This window comes from Pogoniulus pusillus, chromosome 2, assembly GCF_015220805.1.
Source record: "Pogoniulus pusillus isolate bPogPus1 chromosome 2, bPogPus1.pri, whole genome shotgun sequence".
Taxonomy (NCBI): Eukaryota; Metazoa; Chordata; class Aves; order Piciformes; family Lybiidae; genus Pogoniulus; species Pogoniulus pusillus.
Genome location: NC_087265.1, coordinates 30,449,347 through 30,473,501, shown reverse-complemented (window position 1 = coordinate 30,473,501; position 24,155 = coordinate 30,449,347). Strand labels below are relative to the sequence as shown.

The 24,155-nt window shown below is 45.8% G+C and overlaps 1 protein-coding gene across 7 annotated transcripts in view; it reads right to left on the bottom strand.

Moving 5' to 3' along the window:
• Positions 1-24,155, bottom strand: part of VWC2L (von Willebrand factor C domain containing 2 like) — a 64,160-nt gene that overhangs the window by 18,177 nt on the left and 21,828 nt on the right. For 3 of the 7 annotated variants that reach the window (XM_064158995.1, XM_064159010.1, XM_064159002.1), the window contains one exon: positions 23,129-23,258. The exons of 1 other annotated variant lie outside the window; for it this stretch is intronic. In XM_064158995.1, coding sequence (XP_064015065.1) covers positions 23,129-23,258 — 130 coding nt within the window. Of the gene's footprint in view, positions 1-6,933; positions 7,020-11,806; positions 14,266-20,421; positions 20,468-23,128; positions 23,259-24,155 lie in introns of those variants that run through there. 3 more of the 7 variants (XM_064159027.1, XM_064159018.1, XM_064159036.1) reach the window with 3 other exon arrangements.

The window sequence follows — 24,155 nt, the reverse complement described above, 5'->3', positions numbered from 1 at the left end:
GAAGGAGCCCCTGGCGCTCTGCTCCGAAGGGCTTCCCACCATTAGCACCCTTTATGCAGGCTCAGTAGACCTTAACGACCCTCGGAATGCCTCTGAAAGAGAACCCTAGAGGACAAGCATCTGTACCGCCCTTCTTTCAGCCAGCCTGGCTCACCTGTGAGTAACTCTGGCTCAGCTTTATTAAGTAGGGAATGCTATTATTTCATAGCTCAGCCTTTTCCAACTTCTGACTTCCAAAATAGTCAAATTACCTATGGGTTCCTTGTAGATCTTCTCAAACAAACTGAACCTGCTAACTAAAACTAAGTTAATTTCTGTATATAGTTTTGGGGCAGGTTTTGGGAAAATAAAATAACTCTTTTTGTATAAATTCCTGACTCAGGCTCATTAATTCCCTGCCTCCACAACACCAACCCACCACTGGACAACTGTGGTAGTTTAAGGCTTACTGGAATATTCTAATAGAAGAAACTGGTACTTTCCTGAAAGTCCACTGTAGAATCTAACTGAATTAGATCATTGTTTGCAAAAGAACAATAATGATAAAGTCTATATCATTCACTGGTTTGCTAAGAGTTATAAAAAGCCAATGTATAAACAATTTTTAGCTTCTTGGCTCTTGGGCACTGGATCAGTTTGCTTTTCCTTCTCTCCTCTCTAATCTCCTCCACTAACCTTGACTGACCAGACAACACATGAGCTTTGATGGTTGTTTTCTATCTGAGAGAGATAGAGTGGGTGGTGTTGGTCCTTTCTGGGCTTTCTTTGTCTGGGGGGAGAGGGGAGATTGAATTTCAGTGCTATTTTTAAATGGCATATAACTGCAAATACATGTACATATATTTTGTCTATATGCTTGTAAATTGAGCTTGCTGTGAAATGCAGCTTTATCTTACTTCCAAGCTGTCTGGTAAATTTTAATTGGATGGGAAAGTTCCCAACCCACCACAACAACGAAACTACAGCAGCTAATGCACAATGACAGTCACCCCACCATGCACATCAGTCATGGCAAAGGCTGCCTGGTGGTCTGACCAAAGCTCTATGTAAACTCCTTGCCAACAGGAAGAAGGGTTTAACTGCAAGAAACCACACACTCATAGAATTACAGAATCAGAGTTGGAAGACACCACAAGGACCATCTAGTTCCAAGCCCTCTGCCACAGGCAGGGACACCTCACACTAGATCAAGCTGTCTAGAGCCTCATCCAGCCTAACCTTAAACACCTCCAGGGATGGAGCTTCAACCGCCTCCTTGGGCACCCCATTCCATGGTCTCACCATCCTCATGGTGAAGAACTTCTTCCTAACACCCAGTCTGAATCTACCCATTTCTAGCTTTGTTCCATTCTCCCTAGTCCTATCACTACCTGACATGCTAAAAAGTCCCTCTCCAGCTTTTTCATAGGCCCCCTTCAGATACTGAAAGGCCACAAGAAGGTGATCTTGAAGCCTTCTCCTCTCCAGACTGAACAGTCTCAACTCCCTCAGTCTGTCCTCATAGGAGAGGTGCTCCAGCCCTCTGATCATCCTCATGGCCCTTCTCTGGACACATTCCAGCACATCCATATCCCTTTTGTAATAAGGGCTCCAGAACTGGATGCAGTACTCCAGGTGGGGTCTCACCAGGGGGACAAACCTTGAAGTGCTGTCTAAAACACAGAGCTTCAGCACAATCCGGGTGCCTGTAGGAACATGTCAGTTGGTAGGAAAATGCCTTTATGCCTTTCCACCATCATGAGATGAAATCTGATGCTTTGAGAGCATCAGCATGGTCTCTGAGTGGTTTTGTTTTTTAATTCTTTCCACCTGCAACTAATTTTTCTGACAAAGGTTTTGAACATGGGAGCATGTTAGAAATGGAACTTCACAGCAAAGAAAACACTTTTAATCTAAAAAGACAGGTGCTGCCAAAACTATTTCTTTCTGCTCTCTGTTCACACTTGAGTTGTTGAGGTTTCTGCTGCTGATTTGGAGCAGAACCCCATTTTCATAGTTTGCGTGACGCAGCAACCCCATCCCCTGCCATCTTCACCACCATTCCCCAGTCTTCTGGCCTCCACAGTAACAGACACAGAAACGACTGGCCACAGGCAGGCTAGACCCAACTGAAAGGTGAATTTAGTGAACATGTATAAAAGCTAGAAGTTTGTCAGTCAGCAAAGACTCCTCTTCCAGTCAAAGGAGGGCGCTTAACAGAGACAAGTGGCACCGAGTCTTTTTTTCACCCATATGAATTCAGGTTGGGCTGCAGCAGCAGAGTTCACACTTCTGTACAAATCCAAAAAACCCATCTGATTACCCCTAAAAAAGGGAATAACCCCAGTGGAGGAATCATAAATTCTTAACTTGTTCAGATAATTTAATTTCCTGCCTGGGGCATGGGAAATGGCACATGAGAAAACATCTCCCTCTGGCCCCTCCACAAGCAACCAATAAGACTTGTTAAAGAGAGCTGAGAAATTGTGGTACTGAAATCTGCAGTTCCTGTGGAAACAGGAGAAGGAAGAGGAGGAGTACGGGGCAGAGAAGGAAAAGTGGACCTCAAGGGCACACATAAGGGGAACAAACCACTGCAAGGACAGGCACACCTTGGTCTGATTAACAGATGAGACACTCAGAGGTTGGTGATACTGGAAAAAATAGGTTCCTATACTCATCTGTTGGGACTTGCCCCAGTTCCTCCAACAGCTGCTTAAGTAGCTTTAATCTGTGTTTTGTGCTCAGATTTTGCTCTTTCGAGGGCCTATAATGCTACCTGAATTTAATGGTATCCATGGCATTTCCACAATGCTTTCTGACAGTGCCATGCAAAGAGTCAGGTTGCTAATAAAAATAAAATGAGTGGTGCTAGCTTTGCATGTGAATGGTTGCATTTAATGAAACCATCAAATGGAAAAGGATTGTCCTTTCCTTTGCTAATAATTCTAGATGCTACTACACAATGCATTACCATAGTCTATGTGGGCTTTTACACTCCAGCAGATGCCAAGTGATATTATGCTGATGTGCTGGGACATGATGGTTATTCTGCACAGTAAGGTAAGAGCTAGAGACGGTGAAAGGCTGGGGAAAATTTATGGTGGATCTGCCTGATTCTGCACATCTTCCCCCCAGTTTTTCAGAATGCTTCATTACCCTTCATTCTGTCAGTCTGCTTGTATTAGTTAATTATAGGATAGAAGTCCTGGTGGCACCACTGAATGGATTGCAGACAAGAGCCTGTTCTCATCACAGCAACCCTGTGAGGCGGGAATAGGCACCAGAGAAACTGAGGCACAGAGGCAGTGTCCTACTTTGGGGGTGTGTGTGTGTGTGTATTAAAACTGAATCAAGCAACCAACTGTTTTTAACAAATCATGTAGGCACATGACAGCTTTGAGGCTGCAAACTGCATTCTCAAAGGTGATGGATCTTCAGACCTTACTGGCAGAGGAAGGAACTATGGGACAAAGCAGTAAAATGATGAGCAACAACTTTCAAGCACAGTTCCCCAGTTCTGTTCCCACACTCTTGAGGAAATACTCCCTGCCTTGTTTTTCCTGTGTTCATTTTGTCCTTTAGAATTTTGGTTTTTTTTTAAAGCCAGAAGGGAGATTTAGACATTAAAACAGCTACTGACCTGATAAAAGTTAATGATTTTATAAAATGCCTAAAAAATGCTTTGCTTTAAAAGATTAACATTTCCTATTGTATTTTTTCAATGCCAATTAATTACTTAATTCATTAGCAATGTAACACAAGAATAGTCTTTTCAAAATCTGCTACTTTGTGTAGATGTCTTTAATTATGGATAATTAAGTGGTGTGGAAGGACCTGATTATACCTCTGAGCATTTTCTAATCTGGAAAGTGAAACACACTCTGGTACTCTTGAATGCATATAACAAATGCAGAGTTCAACAACTACATGCAGTTGAAAAATAAAAGCAAAACTACATCACCCCAAAATCCAGATCAGCCCAAAACCCCAAAGCTCAATGAGGGTAGAAATTCCTGGGACATCTTGAGGGTGTTGTGCATACCTGTGCTAGTTAGAAGCAAGCTGGAATGTTTTGGTAACAGAACTAGATAACAGGCAGTGAAATGAAAACAATTGATGTCAACTTCTCTCACAGTCTCGCTGAGAGCTCTAGGAAGAAGAAGTAAACATTCTCCATTTTGTCTCTTTCTTCTGCCTTTGCCTTCAGACCTGGTCACATCTCCTTAACCTTGCTCCCACTAACCTTGCTCCCTAACCTCTTGGCCGCACCTCTCTTCTTCCTGAGAACTGGGGTAAGGTTGAGAGGGCCGGGGGAGGTGTTGGGGTGGTTTGAGAGCCCCTCCTGGGGACTCAGGTTTCTGGGAGGGGAGTTGTGCTTTTGTATTGTTTATCCTTTGTATATATCTGTATATAATTGTATATAACTGTATACATTGTAAATAGCTGCTTGTAAATTCTGCTAGCTGTAAATAAATTGCTTCATCTATATTCCCAGGATCCGTCTGAGTTAGCTGGGGCAAATACAAAGTGTGGGGGGACAGGTAAGAGCCCAAACCATCACAATACCCTGCCTAGCTGACTTCTCCACTCAGTGCTGTGCCCAGGCCCTGCCTGGTCGGGAAGAATGTAGATTCAGACTGGATAGTAGGAAGAAATTATTCACAGTGAAGGAGGTGAGACACTGGAATATGTTGCTCAGAAAACCTGTGGATGGCCCCCCCCACCCCCGACAAGTGTTTGAGGGCATGCTGGAAGGAATCTTGAGCAATCTAGTGGAAGGTGTCCCTACTCATGGCAGGGAGGTTGGAACTAGATGATCTTTAAGGTCCCTTCCAATCCAAATCATTCTTTGATTCTGCAATTCTACGAATGTGAGTGGAAGTCCAAGCAAGCTGAACATGGAGTTGCTGCAATCAGTGAGCAAACATCGGCTCAGGGCAACTCGATGTTAACTCTTGCTAAAGTTGGGAACTGATTTCCAGATGGTCCTTTGTACATATGGCTGCAAGAGCCAAAACTGCTGAAAAAGAGCAAGGCAGTCTCCAAATGAAATCAAGGCTGACCTTGGACGATGAGCACTTGCCAATGCCAGAAGTTACTCTGTTCTCTTGGCTTTGTATTCCTTCCCCTGCCTTTTTTTTTTCTCTAATATTTTTCTCCTCTTTATTCCTCTGCAGTGATCACAGCCAGAAAGCCAGCACAGAGGGCTGCAGTAACCAGCACCACTGCCTCAGAAAGGGTTTTAATCTCAGAAGAAAGACAGGGAAATGTTTGTTTAGAAGACAGCATAGCCCTAGCACTTTCAAAGCAGCTGTCTCCCTACTGAAGCTGAGATCCTGCAGTAGAGCCCAAGGAGCTTTATTTTTGGCTCTTTTTGTACTCACTGGAAAAAAGCAAGAGGAAAGAAACATCTTTGGGGTCTAAATAAAGGCAGTCTGTGCTGTCAGGCCAGAAACCCTTGTTGTGTACACCTCCCTTCTTCCTTCTCGCAGCCTCTTTTTTAGACCACAGACAGCTCCTCCCAGTATCCCAGCCTCTCCTGCACCCTCTGCAATTCATGGCCTTTTGCTTTAATTAAAGGCCCTGGTGAAGGTGCTGAGTGATAAAACAAAGCTAGGAGCTCTTGATTACCAGCGACCACTCCCTCTTGCCTGGCTGGGAGCTGGCTTTTGCCGCTGGTCAGCCTGAACCAAGCCCCTAATGAGCTGCAGGTTATGGATGCACTGAGCACATGTGCTGCAGGATGAGGCTGTTAAGAAGTGTATCACGAATCAGTCATCAGCAAATGAGACTAGACACAGATAGAGATCAGAGGCCAGGGCTGGGTAAACTTTGAGTGGGTGCTGCTGAAAGAAAGCAGCATATATTTGTCCTCCTCAACTCTTACTTTGCATCCTTCTTCCCCAGACCATGAAACCATTGCCAAGCCCAATAAATAAACCCTGTAGTTTTCATTGAAGGATAGAAACATTCTGGTTAGAAGAGACCTTTAAGATCATCAAGCCCCACTGTTAATCTAGCACTGTCAGGTCACCATTAAACCACATTCCTTAGCACCAAACACCAAACGGTTGTCTTTAGGATACCTGCATGGATGTTGACTCCACCACTTCCCTGGGTAGCCTGTTCCAGGGCTGGACAAACCTTTCCAAGAATAAATTTTTCCTCAAATCCAACCTAGACCTCCTCTGGTGCAATTTGAGGCCATCTCCTCTTGTTCTTCTGCTTGTTACTTGAGATAACAGACCAAGCTCCACATCACTACAATCTCCTTTTAGGTAATTGTAGAGAGTGAGGTCTCCCTTGAGCCTTCTTTTCTCCAGACTAAACAACCTCAGTTCCCTCAGCTGCTCCTCGTGAGACTTGTTCTCTAGACCTTTCACCAGCTTTGTTGGTCTTCTGCAGACATACTCCAGCAACAAAATGCCCTGCTTGTAGTGAAAGCCCCAAACCTGAACACAGTACTCCAGATGCAATCGCCTGCAAACACTGCCAAACTCACACTCTGGACTTAGCAGCTGGGAAAGCTCTGGACAGAACAAGCTTACTTTAGGGGTGGTATTTACTGTATTTACTTTTTCTTTTGTAAAACTGATTGGTGGGAAACAGAAAAGCAATGACACATAGCCACTTTGCTAACCCAAGTTGCCAGTCTGATGGTGCCTGTCAGCATCCTACTTGAGCCTGCAAAGCACAGCCACTGCTGCTGGTCCAGGTTAGCTGGCAGTCTCCTCTAATCTTGTCTCTGGCTACAGGACAGACATGGCATTTTGTTTAAGCCACAGTTACTAGAGGAGCATCGCAATCACACATGAAGCCAAGGAGGGAGAGCACAGGCAGTGCTCCCCTGAGATGGGGAAAACAAGCAGGGGAGACAGGGCAATGCAAACTGGAAGAAACTACTGCATACAACAGAGGAGTGAGGAAAAGTCTTGGGTTTGTTGCTGAAGAGCTTGTAATCCCTTTCTTTTGAAGCCATTCCCCTTCCATCACCACTCTTCCAGACATTAGATCCATAGGTCTAAGTTAGGCTAAATCTGTAAAGAAAGAAAATCACCTTTACTGCGTGAGCTGACTCACTTGGGAAACCCAAGTGACCATTTCAGCAGGGAAGTCCCTCAAGTATGGGTGAAACTGTTTAAGAAGTGGTTCTGGTAGGTTCTCAACAAACACCAGGAGAGCTGAACCAAGAACAGCCTCTCTGTGCTTCTCAGTCCCTTATGGAGATTTTGGCAAGATCTTTTTGGCAAAAGAGGGCAGCCATCCAGAAAGGCAGAGCAGCAGTGTAGGGTAAGTGCAGGCCCTCCCAGCCCAGACAAACACAAAAGAGCTCTAACTTCCCTGCTCAGGCTTGCTGTTGGTCCCGAGGGGCAGTGCCACCTCAGAGGGGCGATGGCAGCAGCATCCTGATTTGGAGGTCACGAGGCTGGTTTATAAGGTGCAGGAACTGGCCCTGGATGTTTGTTCCCTTGTAACAGCTTCACTGTCAAGCTGTCAGGACAAATGTGAGAGGGGGGCAAATCCTCAGCTGCCAAAAAAGCACTGGTGCTTCCCTCGCAGCAAGGAAGCCAGGCCAATTCACACCAGCCTTGGGAACTGGATCACAGGGTTTTTTTTTCTTTCTAGAGGGCATGAATGTAGCCAAGAGAAAACGTGCAAAGCAACAAATATATCTAATTGTTTCTACCGTGGATGGGTTTCTATTTTTAAGCACATTTTCCCAAGTCCTTAATAACTTTTCCTGTAATACATTTAGGTTTTGTTTCACACAGCTTGAGATGTAACCAAAAATCTTCTCTTGCTGCTTCCTCAGTAGGATGACAAAGGTACCAGAGCCTCACATGCATCAAACACGGTGTGTCATGCCAAAGCAAGAAAAATTCATTTATCAATAGCTGGCAGCCACTGCCCTGATCTGTAACCCAGCAGGCAGGTCTGCAACTCCTGTGTTGTCAGGAAGGGGCCAGTGCCCACACCACCTGTGTGACTATTGCTGGCCTCTGCTTGTTGGGAGATAAGAGATGACGCAGTGGATGCTGCTGCAGACTCAGTTCAGATGAATAATCCTCATGCAGAGGGAGTCCCTTGGACGTCAGCAGTGGCTGTGATGAGTCAGAGATCAGAGAGCGAGGCTCTTCTGGAAGGAACACCCAATGCTGGCTTGGCTCTCATGAAATCCAAGCCTTTGACTGGCAAACTGAGCTGGCTTGGCACTAAAAGACTGCCTGTCAGCTGCAGTGCCTTCCCCAGCCTCTGCTCAGATGCAGCCTGAGAAGCTGACAGGGGCATTATTTATTTCCCAGGTTTTGTACCCCTTTCTGTACGTGGTGAGAGCTGAGAGAGAACAGCATGAATCATGCTAGTATTTGGGTTCACAAGCCAGAAACCAGGCAAATGCAATGACCTGAACTAATGAGACTCCAGAGCATTGAAGCAGTATCGAACGAGGGCTCTTCCACCCATGCCTTCTGACATTTCCCATGCATTTCAATCAGCTGAGAAAGTGCAATTCAAGGTGCTGTTTGCCAACAGCAAAGCCTGTGGACCTGATCCTGCAAGGTGCAGAGGGCTTCCAGAGGGGCAGTGGGTGCCAGTAACCTTCTCCTGCCAGGCATGGATGGTGCTGGCCACAAAGGCACCTAACTCCAGAGAAATATTTTAGTCCCATCCTGGACCTGACTACTTACCCAAGCAAGGGTGAGAGCTGATCGGGAAGAATGTTTTCTACTGTCCATCTCCCATTGGAATTGGGAGGAAAAGTCACTTGTAAATATTTTGTTGGCTTTAAAAATATATCAGAACAGTTTGTCTGAAATAACCAATCAGGTCAAAGGCTCCCTAATTTCTGTATTCTCTGTATGAAATGCTCCAAATTAGAAAAGACCTAAACCCAAATCCATGTCACCCTTCTACCCTCCTATATTTGAGTTGGTTCATTCTGCAAAGATGAAAAGGGAGCATCTGATCATTTCAGGGCTTTTTCCTGGCATTTTTTAACATGCAAGCAGCAAGTTTGCTATAATTGGCCTTTCTTCCTAGGGATGTCTCAGTGAGTCAGCATTTTCTGACCAACATATTCCCATCTCCTTCAAATACTCTCATCTGGCTGCAGATGCAACTCAGAGCTTTGAAAGGTCAGGGAGAACTTTGTGTACTCATCTTCACACAGACTTGAATCTGTCAATCGATCCCCATGCAGGACATCAGAGCTTTTCTTTTCGGTCCACCAGCTCCTGCTCCACTTACTCTAACAAACATGAGTTCCCCTAACAGCACTACAAAACATTTTTAACTGGGACAAAAAATGTGGTTTAGTTGATGCAAAATAAGTTTTTCCAGTTTACATCAGTTGTGAGATCAGTCCATATCTAGATGTTGTGGGTTTTTTTTCCTTAAAACTACTAATTGGATGTTTTGTGTCATTTACCATTTCAGAGCCAGAGTAGAACACGAACATCCTAGAGTTTACCTGGAAAGACTGAACCTGGAGAAACTCCATGCATGAGAAATACTACTGTAGAACCTGTGTGATGAGCTCTGCACTGCAAGTCTCTACACACGAAGTTTCCTGGTGGCTTAGTGCTTCTGCAGACAAAAATGATAAGGAACTGGCCGAAGGAGAGGGGACATGAGTCCCTAGAAGCTTGTACAACCAAGCCCTTGACGTGAGATCTGAGTATTGAAGCGCAGTTAAGCCGCAGTAGTGTATGTGAAGAAGCTCAAAGGAACTTGTCCTTGAGCCTTCTGATAAACAACTTCTGTGGGACTGTGTCCAGACTGGGAGGGAGGTTGGCTTCAGCAGAGGCTGCAGGTAGGAGGAACATGCAAATTCCAATCTTCAGATGTACTGCATTGCATGCTGGGTGTGCACTAACTGGGGTCACACTAACCTAGAAGTTGATGCTCTGTACCTTGAAGCCTGATGCTCTCAATAAACGTCGGATTGCCTTGCAAGCTGACTCACACTGAGTCGTCTCTTGGCTTTCCCAAATCCCACCCGCAGGGTAAGAGCACAGTAGCAGCTTTTCTTATGGAGGGGCTCATCACACACATACTGCTAATAAACAGGGAATAAAGCTCTCCTCTGGCTCTGACACCACGTGGCAAAGCCTGGCCACAGCAGCACCACCTGGTACTTCTCCTTGGACTTCCTCTAGATCCCAGGAGATGTTCTCTTCACCTTAAGAAGTCATTTTTTTTGTGTGCATTTATTTGGACGACTTGATCTAGCAGTAGTGGCCCTGCAGCCTGGTGGAATGATGGTCCCTTAGCACCAGTAGTGCCATCTGTGCCTAAGGGTTGGGGTGAAGACAGGGCTGGAGCATACAAACCCTGCTAAAATAGCACTGCCTGACTGCTGTGACTTAGGTGAGACACCCAGTGCAGAGCTGGCAATCCACATCCCAAGAGCAAGTGCCCTGCCCAGTCCTCCTTTATATAGCTGTACCAACATGGCCAGAGGAGCAAAGAACTAAACCACACCAACCCAGCCATTCAAAGCTAAAAAAGCAACATCCTCTCCTCTTTTCCACTTGGGAATTATTTGCTGATGACCAAGCATAAGCTCCTTTAGTCTTAGGTATGAATTCAGAGCAGCATTGCAGAAAGATTTTCTCAACACAAACACTGAAAGCAAGTAATCACCTCAACCACTCAAGCTCTCTGCAGTCTGTGCAGAGAAAAAAAAGCAAGAAGTCTCATGCTGCAGGAGCAATGCCCTGGCAATGAGCTTGTAGACCTGGCATTGGATGCTGAAAGCACTTGTGGAAAGACACAGGATCACAGGATATTAGGGGTTGGAACAGAGCCAAGGAGTTCATCATTGTTGAGGTGCTGGAACATGTCCAGAGAAGGGCGATGAAGCTGGTGAAAGGCCTGGAACACAAACCTTATGAGGAGAGGCTGAGGGAGCTGGGGGTGTGCAGCCTGGAGAAGAGAAAGCTCAGGGCAGACCTTATTGCTGTCTACAACTACCTGAAGGGAAGCTGTAGCCAGGTGGGGGGTGGTCTCTTCTCCCAGACAACCAGCAACAGAAGAAGGGGACACAGTCTCAAGTTGTGCCAGGGGAAGTCTAGGCTGGATGTTAGGAGGAAGTTCTTGCCAGAGAGAGTGATTGGCATTGGAATGGGCTGCCCAGGGAGGTGATGGAGCTGCTGTCCCTGGAGGTGTTCAGGAAAAGACTGGATGAGGCACTTAGTGTCATGGTCTAGTTGACTGGCTAGGGCTCAGGGGTAGGTTGGACTGGATGGTCTTGAAGGTCTCTTCCAACCTGGTTGATTCTATGGTTGAGTCCAACCTCCCTGCCAGAGCAGGACAATACAATCTAACACAGATCACACAGGAACACATCCAGATGGTCCCTCTCCATAATATCATCATCAGATATAAGTGACACTCTTTCACCCTCTCCTAGATATGCTGTAATCAGTCATGGAGCATTCTGGCCAATGATTCCACCAAGCTTGCACTTATTTTCATTCTGCTCAGGAGTTGCATTCCATCAGCAAATTAGGGATAGACAGGAAGGAAAAACACACCTGAGAATTACTTTTTTCTCTCTCTAGCTGCACTGACTGGTGAGTTGGTAAGCCCAACAGGCTAGGATGAAGTGCAAGCATACAGTAATACCCAGAGTGAGATTATTGCACTGATTTCCTCTGCAGAGGTGCATAGGTGTAGAAGAGACAGAAGGCTGTGGCTGAAATGCAAGATCCTATCAAAGAAGCAGAGAGGATGGAGGCATAGAAATGTGGAAAGAAGGAAAGGAATCAGGAGGAGAAAACTTCCAAGTGCCTTTTTTAATTCTAAGTTTTCTCAGACTTGCTTAACTCTAATCTTTAATTCATATTTTCATTACAGTCTCTTTGCTCTGTAAAGTCTGCATTTCATGTACAGGGAGCAGCTCAAACATCAATTATTTGACATAAGTCAACCCCTCGTTAGAGTCCTCTACTCTGCATGTATGTAGGCTCCAATAAAAGAAGCATTAAACATTCATTAAATTAGAAATACATGAAGACAGTGTCTGCCACTCTTCTACAGATATGCTTAATAATCCCAGCCTTCTAGGGCAGCAAAAGCAAACCCATCTCTAATCCTTTTAGAAAGCCTGACCATGCAAAATACCCCAGACTGCAATTTGCCTGTGAGTCACCACAAGACTACCAGCTCTTGCAGGTCACATCCTCAACTGGAGTGAATCAAACAACACTGCTGGGTGTTACACCAAATGACACAGACTCAGGATCTGGCTTTAGGCTTCTCTTGCAGCAAAATGGTTTACAGCAATGTAATTGGGCAGTAATGACACTTTTGGTCTTTTAAATTACACTAATAATTTGGTCAGGTTGGAGACAGCAATATCATGCCTGCTTTACTTCAGTACTGCCTGGGCTGCTTGTGTTCTGCAAAAGCATCCTGGTTCCCCACTCTGAATCCAGCAACTTTTTGCCCCAAACCAGCCCACACCCACTCCCTCCTCTGCAATATGCTATCATGATGATAATGGATCTTGAATAAGCACTGCCATATGCTTAGGCACAGAAATTTCAGCAACATTTTCCCCAGGGAAATCACCAGTGAGCAGATGCTTCTTCTTAGGTATTTCTGAGTTTAAAGAGCAATGCAGATCATGTAACCGTTCCACACCTCTGCGAGTTCTATCCACTTGACGAGTGCTTTGGAGCAAGTCCCAGCAGGGGACTTGGCCTTGATGATCTCTGGAGGTCCCTTCCAGCCCCAAACGTTCTGTGATTCTGTGAAATGACTGCTTATAATCCCGTCCAACCTTTCTCTTTCAGGTGGCTTTCAGCTCCTGCCTGGCCTTCATCTGTCTGGCACAGTCTTCCCCTGTCTTCTTTAATATGTGAATTCTCCTTTTGGTGCCTCCTGGGCAGAGGAAGAGACCACAAACTCCTGGGAAGCATTAGCTGATCTGTGAGCATGCAAAGGAACACATAGGGTCAAAAGAGGCTGCGGTCCTGCTGGCTCCCTACCACAGCACTCTTTGAATGGAGCTTTTCTCAACAGTGTCCCTGTCACTCTGGCACTACACAGTCCAGCAGCTACCACTTTGTGTGAGCACTGAGCTATGTGATAGAGTTAATCACATTAAGCGCTGGTCGGTTTGTGCCTTTTTTGTTCTCTAAAGGCTTTTCCTCTCCCTTGCCTCTTTCAGTCTCTCCTCCTCAACTTCAGGAACTGGCAGATTCAACTCATCTCTCCTTGATGCTAGTCAGCACCAGGATGGATAATTTTTTAAAGGTTTAATTTTTGTATCCCTTTGCAAAGCTTTTCACCATTTTCAGATGACTTTTCCAGCAGGGAGCAGGTCATGGACTTGAGTCAGTGGGGCACTGAAGCATCTGGGTAATCCAACTGTATGAGATTTCCAAAAGCAGTGGAGGGATTAGCTCTTCAGAGATGCCTCTCATCAGGAAGTCTGGTATCTGCGTGCCTTTAACCACTTGGCCCAAATGATGGAGGTGAACAAGCTCCACTGAAAGTCATTTCAGTGAAATTACTTCTTTTTCTGAGGAGCAGCAAAACAAGTACTGAAGCATTCCATCAGGTCAGGGCCTGTCTGGCCCAAATACCCCACCCTGTTTTCAGTCCTGGTCTTCCTCCAGTTTTTAATTGGGCTAACAGGGCACCACAGTTTACATTCATTCCTGCAGGTAATCACAAAGAGCATTGGCCCACAAACAATCCTGTGTCCTTTGTAATCTCAGCAACTTTCTTTTGCATTCAATCTGCCACAACCACAGACCTTCCTGGCTGGCCATGAAGCCATGGTGCATTGGGTCTGTCACTGCAATGCTAAGGTGGCTTCTACGGGCTCTCCAAAGACGGAAGAAAACTCCTGCTTTGGAACAGCATCTCTGCAGTAGCTCCCCAGCACTGAGGAGTCAGCTGTGGAGCACCCACAAGTCCCAGCATGCTGGACAAGGAGTGAGTCCTTCCTGTGACCCTTCAGCCTGACATCTGGCTGGGGTGGCGATGGTGGGGTCAACTGAGTACCCAAACACTGGCTGGTTGTCACAAATACTTCATCCACCAAGAATGAAAGGTGATCCAGCTATAGCTAGTGCTGTGCTATTGGCTTCAGTCTCCAAGAGCTATGAGGCCGATTGTAGAGTCCAGAAACATCCAGTGAGGGCAGATACATCTTCTTGTTGATTGGTCACTTTCAGCTTGCATCTGCACAATCAATCAGCTTATTGCATAGGCTTTGACTGAAGGGTTTTTAACTGCAATCTTAAAATCTGGCCATTTCAGGAATTCCTGAAATAAATTAGAAGAGGAATTTTATTTAGTTGTTTTCCCTAAAGGAATTTCCCCATGGCTCCAAGTCACTGTTTTCCACAAAGTAAATGAACATGAAGTCTTCTCTCATCCTCTTGCCACATTTTCTGTATCATCTTTATCCTGCAAGGGTTGTGCATAATCAAATGGCAGACAAAAAATCCTCTCCCCAAAACTTTGCTGTTTCTCCTCTAACTTTTAATTTTTTTCCACACTTCATTGATTTTTTTTTTTTTGTCAGTGATCACGTTAGAAGATGCCTTCCAAAACAATGACCTGGAGAATCAGTGATCCACATCTTGCAGATAAATAACAAACTATATTTATGCAAAATATCACAGGGAAATTAATATCCAGGCACTGGATTACCTGATTATTTGTAACAACAGAAACCGCAAGGGAAAGTCCTTTTTGTCAATATCAGTTAACAACTCGCACTGTTAATTCACTACCTTCAGTTGAAATACAATAAATAATTTACATTTATATAAAGCCTTTGGTCCCCCAAAATCCCAAAGGGTTTTTGCAAACTAAAGACATTTGCATTGTGCATTGACCCCCTAAGACAATGCCTGGGCATTGATTTGGTTGTCACCCTGAGCCCTGTTCACTGACTGCAACAGCATCACAGAGGTTCATTCTGTGGCACCTACATCTTCCTAGGAGGTCTACCCACCAAAGCAGTAATCAGTATGGACCCTGCTTAATTTAGGAATGTAAATCAGCTTCCTGAACTAACTTTCACCTGGAGTATGGCTGGGCAAGATGGGAACAACCTGGCCTGGGAGCTGCCTGGCCATGTCCCAGCACCAACTTCCCCCCACTGTCCACAGCAGATCTTAGACACTCCTTTTGGCCTGTGGGGACTTCCAAAAACCTCCTGCTTAAACAAAATGTACACACAGCTTGCTAGGAAAAGGCAGCCTTGAAGGTCAGCCCTGGGTGCTGCTCTACACAGTAGCATGCAAAATTGGTTTAGAGACATGTAGTGCACGTTTGTTTGGTGAAGGAAAGGCTGCTTTCAGCTTTGACAGGCTGGGAAGCTCCTCAGGGGTTTCTTGGCAAAACATGCTGTGTTACAGAAGGAACAGGCTGGGGTGCAGAATGCTTATTGCAAATTAACTCAAACAGAGAAATAATGAGCAGCAAGTTTATATTCTCAGTAAGTCAAGAGAGAAGCTTAGGAGAAATGCAGCTTTAAATGCATAAAAATAAATTATTATTTACTCACTTTTTGTGCTGATGCCCTCAAAGACAAAGACATTTGCATGGAATTATTAATATTTATAGCACATTACAATAAATATCTACAATAGTGGGGCAGGTTGTCTCCAGGACAACTGGCCTCCTGAGCTGGCAGAGGGAGACAGGGACCAGTATAGTAAGGGACCTGCTGAGCCACTTGGATCTTCGGGAGCCCATAGGACCAGATGGGATCCATCCTAGGGTGCTGAGAGAGCTGGCAGATGAGCTGGCCAAGCCACTCTCCATCATTTATCAACAGTCCTGGCTCACTGGAGGGGGCCCCAAAGACTGGAAGCAGCCATTGTGATGCCCATCCACAAGAAGGGCTGGCAGGAGGAACTAGGAAATTCCAGACCTGTCAGCCTGACCTCAGTGCCAGGCAAAGTCATGGAAGAGGTCGTCTTGAGTGCCATCACAAAGCACCTACAGGATGGCCAAGGGATCAGGCCCAGCCAGCAGGGGTTGAGAAAGGACAGGTTCCTGCCTCACCAACCTGATCTCCTTTTATGATCAGGTTACCTGTCTGGTGAATGTGGGGAAGGCTGTGGATGTAGTCTACCTCGACTTCAGCAAAGTCTTTGACACTCTCTGCCACAAGAAGCTCCTGGCAAAGCTGGCAGCTCCTGGCTTGGACAGATTCACTCTGATATGGGCCAAAAACTGGCTGGAGGGCCAGGCACAGAGAGTGGTGGTGAATGGTGCCACATCCAGTTGGCAGCCAGGCACTAGTGGTGTTCCCCAAGAATCAGTGCTGGGCCAGGTCTTGTTCAATATCTTTATTGATGATCTGTATGAGGAAATTGAGTCCAGCATCAGTAAGTTTGCAGATGACACCAAGCTGGGAGCAGATGTCAATCTGTTGGAGGGTAGGAGAGCCCTGCAGAGGGACCTTGCCAGGCTGGATGGGTGGGCAGAGGCCAATGGGATGAGATTTAACAAGGCCAAGTGCAGGGTTCTACACTTGGCCACCACAACCCCAAGCAGCCCTACAGGCTGGGGACAGAGTGGCTGGAGAGCAGCCAGGAAGAAAGGGACCTGGGGGTACTGTGGATAGCAGCTGAACACGAGCCAGCAGTGTGCCCAGGAGGCAAGGAGAGCCAATGGCATCCTGGCCTACAATACTGGTCAGGCCACATCTTGTGTCCTGTGTCCAGTTCTGGGCTCCTCAATTTAAGAGAGATGTTGAGGTGCTGGAACATGTCCAGAGAAGGGCAACAAAGCTGGTGAGGGGCCTGGAACACAAACCCTATGAGGAGAGGCTGAGGGAGCTGGGCCTGTTTAGCCTGGAGAAGAGGAGGCTCAGGGGGGACCTCATTGCTGTCTACAACTACCTGAAGGGAGGTTGTAGCCAGGTGGGGGTTGGTCTCTTCTCTCAGGCAACCAGCAATAGGGCAAGGGGACACAGACTCAAGTTGTGCTGGGGAAAGTATAGGCTGGATGTTAGGAGGAAGTTCTTGCCAGAGAGAGTGACTGGCATTGGAATGGGCTGCCCAGGGAGGTGGTGGAGTTGCTGTCCCTGAAGGTCTTCAAGAAAAGCCTGGATGAGGCACTTAGTGCCATGGTCTAGTTGACTGGCTAGGGCTGGGTGCTAGGTTAGACTGGATGGTCTTGGAGGCCTCTTCCAACCTGGTTGATTCTATGATAAGAGCTCTGACTAAATATGTGTGATATTGCCCAGGTAAAATCTTTTCAAAGTCAAAGAACCTTTTTACTTGGGTGCGGAGGGCAGGATCAGACTCTTTCCTTTGAAATCTGTATCAATTACAGTAATATAAAGCTTTAATTAAAGACTCAGTGGCAGTTTATCTATGAAGGGTCTTCCTGCTGCCCAGTATTTCACCACAAATGTCTCTCAAAGCCCATGCTAACGTGAGGAGGCAGACCTGCCAGGGAGTATTTCATTGTGGGCACGTTAGTTTTCACTTGTCTTGTTGGGTAACAAATTCTTTTGTTGAGGATTGGTGGTGACAAAAATTAAACTAAAAGCAAAAGCAGACCCCAAACCAGAAACTGATAATGCTTTTTTCTGTTCATCCCTCAAGAAAATGAAAGTGCCAAGGCAAAGTCCATTCCAGCAATTGCATTAATGTATGTGCAGATGGGTGGAGGCGCTTCTGAAACGCTCTGAGAAGAATTTCACACTTTAGAGAGGAGAGGTTAACAGTTCTATTGTGGCAGTTATTGGAATTTTAAAAATAACTTCCCTGACAGAGCTGTGCCACAAAATCTCCCATGATGATGAACCTTTGCTAATGTCAAGATACAATTTTGGAGGAGCACTTTGTAAAATCGGGAGAATGTGGCTTGCCAGGAGCCCTGTGTTGCCCTTACCTTGCTTCCACTCATCTCCAACCTATCCCTGAGCAGCTGTGAGACTGCTAATTGGAAATTGCATGTGGTTGGACTTCCATGGAGCAGCAAATGGGGGATGGATGCACATAAGGCGTGACGCTAAATCCGCTTTGAGCACTGGGCAAAGATAAGAGTGTCACTAACTCAGCATGGTGCTGGAGGAAGGACCTCTAAGGCCATGTGGAGATTCCCTGCTGGAGCATGTCTACTTAATTTCCCAGAAAGGGCACTTTGAGAGTGGCTGGTTTTGGACCTGAACAAACAGTGCTGAGCTAGGTGAAATACAATTAATTTCTCCCTTTGTGCATAGCAGAAGGTGAGAGTTGACTGGAGCTGGCAAAGAGAACAAACTCATTTAATCTGGATCACAGATTAAACCAGATTGAGAGACGTGAGTAATGACATACTGTGGATCTCCCCCATCTCAGCATCCTTGCCAGACCACAGCCAAAGAGTTGAAGGAAATACAAGAAGGGTCATAAGGAGGAGCCAGAAAACTACAGACCTGTGAGCCTGACCTCAGTGCCAGGCAAGGTCATGGAACAGGTCATCTTGGGTGCCATCACAAAGCACCTACAGGATGGCCAAGGGATCAGGCCCAGCCAGCATGGGTTTAGGAAGGGCAGGTACTGCCTCACCAACCTGATCTCCTTTTATGATCAGGTTACCCACCTGGTGAGTGTGGGGAAGGCTGTGGATGTAGTCTACCTGGACTTCAGCAAAGCCTTTGACACTGTCTGCCACAAGAAGCTCCTAGCCAAGCTGGCAGCTCATGGTTTGGACAGATTCACTCTGTGCTGGATCAAGAACTGGCTGGATGGCAGAGCTCAGAGAGTGGTGGTGAATGGTGCCACATCCAGTTGGCAGCCAGTCACAAGTGGTGTTCCCCAAGGATCAGTACTGGGCCCAGTCCTGTTCAATATCTTTATTGATGACCTGGATGAGGGGATTGAGTCCAGCATCAGCAAGTTTGCAGATGACACCAAGCTAGGAGCAGGTGTTGATCTGTTGGAAGGTAGGAGAGCCCTGCAGCAGAGGGACCTGGACAGGCTGGATGGGTGGGCAGAGGCCAATGGGATGAGATTTAACAAGGCCAAGTGCAGGGTTCTGCACTTTGGCCACAACAACCCCAAGCAGCGCTACAGGCTGGGGACTGAGTGGCTGGAGAGCAGTCAGGAGGAAAGGGACCTGGGGGTACTGATAGACAGGAAGCTGAAGATGAGCCAGCAGTGTGCCCAGGTGGCCAAGAGAGCCAATGGCATCCTGGCCTGCATCAGGAACAGTGTGGCCAGTAGGACAAGGGAGGTTATTCTGCCCCTGTACTCAGCACTGGTCAGGCCACACCTTGAGTGCTGTGTCCAGTTCTGGGTCCCTCAATTCAAGAGAGATGTTGAGGTGCTGGAACATGTCCAGAGAAGGGCAGCGAAGCTGGTGAGGGGCCTGGAACACAAATCGTATGAGGAGAGGCTGAGGGAGCTGGGGTTGTTTAGCCTGGAGAAGAGGAGGCTCAGGGGTGATGAATTTATGGGGTTGGGAAATGAAGAGTTCAGGGTCATATGAGTTGATTCAGAGGAGGTAAGCATAACACCACATGAGCATGTCTACAGCCTTGGCCACAGGAGGATAGGGTTCTTGTGGGGAGATTTTTTGCTTAGGCTTTGGTGTAAACAGAGTGGATGGATGTTACCACTGAACTGCAGCAGAATCTGGGGGCAGGAGGAATAGTACAGATTGTGGTGGCCAACAGCTTGATTTTGACAGTGATAGGTTAAGTTTTAGATCCCACACAGGAGAGAGCTAACAATAGCTGACACACTTTTGTCTGGAGAAGTTAAGAGTGACTAGAAATAACAACTGGGGGCAATAACTTTGCAGCCTGCCACTACCAGGAAACATGAAATCCAGTGCCCTTTCATCTCCACGACAGAAATGCTGTGCAACACCTGGAGCCATCACTCTTAAAATCAACTCTGACAAATCAAATGATGGGACAAGAAAGAGAAAATGTCCTCACCCTCCCTCCCAAATTTCAGCCTCCCAGTGAACTCTGCCTGCTCCACATGTTAGGCAGCATCCCTTGCTGAGCGGGATCAGCTTTGCACGAGCTGCAGCATTTAGCATTAGTACCAGATAACAATTCTTTTGATAACAAGAAATAAATCTCCAAAGCTGCTTGGTCAGACTGTTCTTAAATGATGGTAGAGGGAGAGAAATTGATATTGGCTTTTTATGAATCTTCTGGTCAGGTATGTCAGAATCAACAGATTTTTGGATTGACCTCACTGCTTCACAGCACTTTTGCCCTTGGCAAGACATAATTAAGAAAAGCATGAAAATCTATCTGGATGTATCGAGAGGAAATTATTCTCCCACTAACAGCAGCCACATCTAAACAAGCAGGCAAGCCAGGCTGCTAGCAGAGTGCAGCAAACAATGCATGCCTGGGTTTTAATCTAAAACTAGGATTTCTCCTTACCAAAATTTTAAGGAGTAGCTTCTGAAATGAGCATTTGCTCTACACGGTGTTCTAATGACTGTTTCCCCCCCTAATGGCTGTATCTCTTGAGATCTTCCATTTGTCAGTCTAAAATGATGACCACAGAGACTTAGCTAGGATCTTTCCATCACACTGAAACATGGCCCTCTAACTGTCTTCACCACTTTGACAGAAAGCAAAAGCTACTGGATGGAATGAAAACAAAAACAAAAACAAAACCCAAATAAATTAGAGGGAAAAAAAGAAAAAGAGGAGGAGGTTTAGTCATTTAAGTGGCTCTGTCAGCTTGTGTTATCTTCATGCATTTGTGAAACTTAACTTTAATTGACTGGCTGCAGTGGAGAGCTGAAAGGTAAAATCTTGGTCTGGAGGTGAGCAGGTGGCTTAAAGTGTTGCAATCCTCATTCATTAGGATGTGTCGGAGGGACTCAGAGGGGAAAGAGAAAAGCAAGGTGTGTTACCCTTCTACATGAAGTGCCCAAAATCTAAGGAGGAGGTGAAAGGTGTGGCACACACTTGGAGCCACATTCAAACAAAATTTGCCCATCAGACTCTCTGAGAGAGCACAGACTACCTTGCTGCCTGCTGATTTCTATCACACTGTGAATTATTTCTTTTCATTTATGACAAAGCCAAAACCATGAGCATTGGCTAACCTTTAGCCAGTAAGCTACAGCTGCAGTGGGACGAGCAGAATTGGGGTCTCACATCTCACCCTGGGATGCTGGTAAGCTTTCATCTCTTCTCCACAGTATCTCCTATGTAGATATGCTCCTTGATCCCAAAGAGCTACCTCTCTCCTTTATCCACTGCTGGCTCAGAGCTGTGCTGCTAGCCTCGGTATCTCCCCAGTTCCAGAGACCAGGATTATCAAGTAATGCAGGCTGCTCTTAAGAGGATAGTGAGAAATATATCCCTGACTAAACCAGAGTTGAGAGAATTTTATATATGTATCTCCAACAGATAAGTGAAGAGAGCAGTTGAGAAATTTGGCAAAGCCATGAAGGAAGCCTCCTGGCATCTAACTGAGGGTTCCTATTGCTATCCTGTGCACTGAAGCCCTTTCAGTAAGGGGTTCATTTTCCTTCTGTTCTCCTGTCCTCGATTCCCATCAGTAGCTGCTGCTTCTTTCCCTTTCCTCCTGGTTATGTGGACACTGTTTTTAGAAGGCAAGATACTCCTCACTCCAGCAGGGTTGCTGGGAGCTGCAGCACAGAAAGCCATCAATCCCAGAGGACATGGTCATGGCAGCGAAGGGTTGGTAGGGAAACCCAGGAGCTTCTGGACCTGAATGAAGCCACCTTTGAAACAATATTCCTGGGAAGTCTGGGTGATGCTTGGGTTCATGTGACATGATCCAGATGGGAAAGAATCATTAAGTGCTGCCACTGTAAATGAGGGGAGGAACACGGAGGCCAAACACATGAGTAGTGTTTGTTTGGTGTGAGTCTGAGCTACCATGACAAGCACAGTGATGGCCAGTGTAGCCCTACCCAGCCACCAACCCAAGACAGCAACCTTGCAGAGTGCAATGGGAAACCTCACACATCTGAGTGCAGCGGGCCACGTGCAAGGGTGGTGACCAGAGCTGATACCATACCTGTTCTCTGAAGTTCACCAGCATCAACAAAACAGTGACCATTCCTACAGACATTTTCTGCTTTTCATTTCATCAGAACCATAAAACTCTACATGAAAACTTTTCACAACCTTTTGGAGTAAAACCATGGTTTAGTGTAAACTTCAGTTTCAAGTAGTGGTTTTGGTATTACTTTCCACACCAATCTTAATTTTGCCAGTTCCGTTTCCAATTCCTTGCCTTCTCTCTGTCTTAAAGAGCAGAAAATGCATTGAAAATGTTCTTTCTCTGCAAACATTTTCATTTAGATCCAAAAGGAACCATTACTCTTATGCAACAGCAGTGATCTATGTAAGAAGAAATATACATGGACAGTGAATTCTAAACACAAGAAGATGAATCTATGTAGTGATTTCTTATATGATAAGAAAGCCATGAAGAGGTTTATGTGGTGCTAGCTCACATTTTAATCTGGAGATTAGGAGAAGGGTGCTTTTTCCAGAGACATACGTGTGTATGGGCTGCGGTATGAGACCTTCTTGGAAACAGATTTATTTTCCAAAAAGGTACTTTAAGTCATTCCAAAACCTTTCTTCAAAGTATTCATGAATCAGACTCAATTAATGAAATCATTTCCGCAGGACAACGAGGGCCAAGGCTACACACATAGACTCTTGCACACAGCTAATGATGCTACAGGCTTGGTGGATGTCTTACTGGCTCCAATAGAAGATATACCACAGATTCTGGTGGCTTTACCCCTTTGCTTAAGTAATAATAGTTTTTGTTATTATTTAGGTCAAAGACTGTCTCTTTTCTTATAGGTTAGGCTTTCATACATAAGTTTTAGTTCACATTAGACTAATTATGATAAAAAACCCAAAGATGTGAAATAATTATTACCAATATCAGGACTCAGTCTTATAAAGCCTTGCAGAAGTCAGCAATAACACCAGCTTCAATGAGAAGAAAAAGGCTAGGAAGGGCAGCCTTAACTATCACAGTTTCCATGCTGTGACTGAAGGCCACACACAAGGAGAAGCAACAGACTCAATGCCAGCCTGTGCTGATGGGATGGGAGCCAATCTCCTGGCAATGCACAAGTAACACATTTTAATGAAATGTTTCCTTTGTATCTCTTTGTTAAAGCCAATACAGGACTTTCTTACCATTTTTGCAGACAGGACAACACTGTTCTGGTTCATAGACTGGGTTGACACATTCAGGAACTGCGCAGTCTGCTACAACACAGTGAACTTCATTGCTGGGCTCGCAGCGACACCATTCGCATGGCGAGGGCTAGGAACAAATCTGAAATTAGCCCATTTCCTCCTGTAGCTCACAAGTTTGCAACATTTTCTATCTTGCCACAAGATACACACATCAGCATTCAGTACCTCTTGACTGCATTCATTCATCACGGGTGATACAAATTAACCTACAGGACAAAAGAGCAACATCCGAAGAAGGCAATCAGAGCATTGGAAAAACCACTGAATGTGACACTTGGTTTCCCAGAGAGGGGGTGGAGTTTTTTAGCTTTCAGGAGACTTTAGGGTCCTCAGTCAAAAAGACCAAACTGAAGCCACCATGTCACAACTCTGCTCCGCCCATCTGTTGTTGTCTCACACATCCGGCTGGAAGCAGAGCAGGACACGTTGAGGAGCGTAAGTGATGGTTCATGTAAGGAAGGGAGGACAGGGTGGTTCTTTCAGCCATACTAGTACACCAGCACTGCCAGTAAACCCCAACCTGCTGGAAAGGTGCTGCAGGGGTGGCCTGCCCGTTCACCAAGCTCTCAATATGCTTTCATTCCTGCTTTTCAGAGCAGAGGATGATGAGTGCTGTTCTTGCAGAGGTAAAACCATTTCACCCTGTGTTTGTGCAGCATCTGCATCACAGGCTCAGAAGCACTTCCATGACATGACAGCTGGATTTGATGATCTTAGAAGCCTTTTGCAATAAAAACTATTCTATGATTCTATAACCATTAGTTCTGGTCCTGGCCCAACTCCTGCCTGTTTCAAGAAGGGTTGTGAGCACTTTCCTCACACAGAATATGTAAATAATTAAGAGCTTGCATAACTGCTGATGTCAGGGCATTCTGGACTAAAGCACCCAGCTAAAGTGGTTTTGTTTCACCTCCAACAATTAAAACAGGAATCTCTACCTCAAAAAAACAAACAAAAAACCCCA